The sequence below is a fragment of the Priapulus caudatus genome, unplaced genomic scaffold (genome assembly GCF_000485595.1).
Source record: "Priapulus caudatus unplaced genomic scaffold, Priapulus_caudatus-5.0.1 Scaffold448, whole genome shotgun sequence".
Taxonomy (NCBI): Eukaryota; Metazoa; Priapulida; class Priapulimorpha; order Priapulimorphida; family Priapulidae; genus Priapulus; species Priapulus caudatus.
In genome coordinates, this window is record NW_014577509.1 from 36,456 (window position 1) to 38,045 (window position 1,590).

Genomic DNA, 1,590 nt, shown 5'->3' on the forward strand with positions numbered 1-1,590 from the left:
GGTGGCGATGGTGTTGGTGGTGGTGGTGTTGGTGGTGGTGGCGATATTGGTGGTGGTGGTGGTGGTGGTGGCGGCGGTGGTGGTGGTGGTGGTGGTGGTGGTGGTTGATCGGAAAAGCGAAGAAGAAGACGTTGCTTGTGCGAAGGTAGGTGTACCAGTTCGATCCGTATGGAAGCCCTCCTTTGCATCAGGGGAAGTCCATGTGACGCAGGATATTAACTGTTAGAGGCCGTGCTTTCATCTGTACGTAGTAGATTGGTCGGGCGGCGGTTTCCACGCACAACAACAAACCCACCAGGTGGTCATACCTCGCATATTTCGCATCACGATCGAATGCGTTTGGGTTAGGATTGTGTATTCTCTCTCGCCAGTTCTCTCTCTTTCTGTGTCTCTCTCTCTCTCTCTATCTCTCTATCTATCTATCTATCTATCTATCTATCTATCTATCTATCTATCTATCTATCTATCTATCTATCTATCTATCTATCTATCTATCTATCTATCTATCTATTTATCTATCTATTTTTCTATCTATCTATCTATCTATCTATCTATCTATCTATCTATCTATCTATCTATCTATCTATCTATCTATCTATCTATCTATCTATCTATCTAACTGTCTATCTATCTCTTCTCTCTCTCTATATATATATATATATATATATTTGTTTATTTATTTATTTATCTATCTATCTATCTATCCCCCTCTCTACTATTACCTGTCATGGTTTTCACTATTATAATCACAATCAGCACCGTCAACAACAGCATCATCATCATCATCATAATCGTCGTCGTCGTCGTCGTCATCGTCGTCGTCGTCGTCGCCAATATCACATTCCTAATTTACCTTTTTTCCTCTACCCCCTTCTCTGTCCCTCTTGCCCCTCTACCCCTTATATATTATACTGGTAACACTCCTTTTGTTGTTGTTTTCTATCAGATTGGGATTTGCTCAACTGGAGATTCAGGCGTCGACCCAACGGGAACAGCCGTCGCTCACAGACTCACTAACGGATTAGTGTATTTAGCCATTGTAAACATATTCATAGTATTAAATCAATATATTTAATAACAAGTTTCGAAGCCTTAATGTGGCGCTTCCCAGCCTGTATGTAGGTTAACCAGTTATCAATATCATATGTCAAAATCGACATAATCAATATATTAATAAGCTATTATTATTTATTTATTAGCTACTATTAAAGTGAAATAGTTAAATGTCATTACTATGAAATATATTGAAATAAATAATATATATGAATTAAATATATAATTATTATAAAACTATATAAATGTTTGCTTATTATCGATAGATCGCGTGCAAATGTTTTGCCATCAGTGATTGTTTCTTGATCCATATTAATATAGTCGTACGAGACTTTAAGTTTCATATCTACTGGCCACTATAATATAATGCGATATATATCTTTATATCTATATATTCTGCTCTCTTTTTGTTGACCAATTTTATCGAATCTAGTTCTGTCACGGAACCATCTTGAGAGGGAAACACGAGCCGTTCAGTTACGACGACAAATAACTATGTACATATACATATACATATATATATATATATATATATAT

General features: G+C 36.5%; 1 protein-coding gene across 1 annotated transcript in view; it reads left to right on the forward strand.

Moving 5' to 3' along the window:
- LOC106810523 (alkaline phosphatase-like) overlaps nucleotides 1–1,210 on the forward strand; it is a 12,064-nt gene extending 10,854 nt beyond the window's left edge. The window contains exon 10 of the mRNA XM_014813903.1: nucleotides 947–1,210. Within this exon, the coding sequence (XP_014669389.1) occupies nucleotides 947–1,075 (129 nt within the window). The 3' untranslated portion in view covers nucleotides 1,076–1,210. The remainder of the gene's footprint in view (nucleotides 1–946) is intronic.
- Nucleotides 1,211–1,590: the final 380 nt, after the last annotated feature.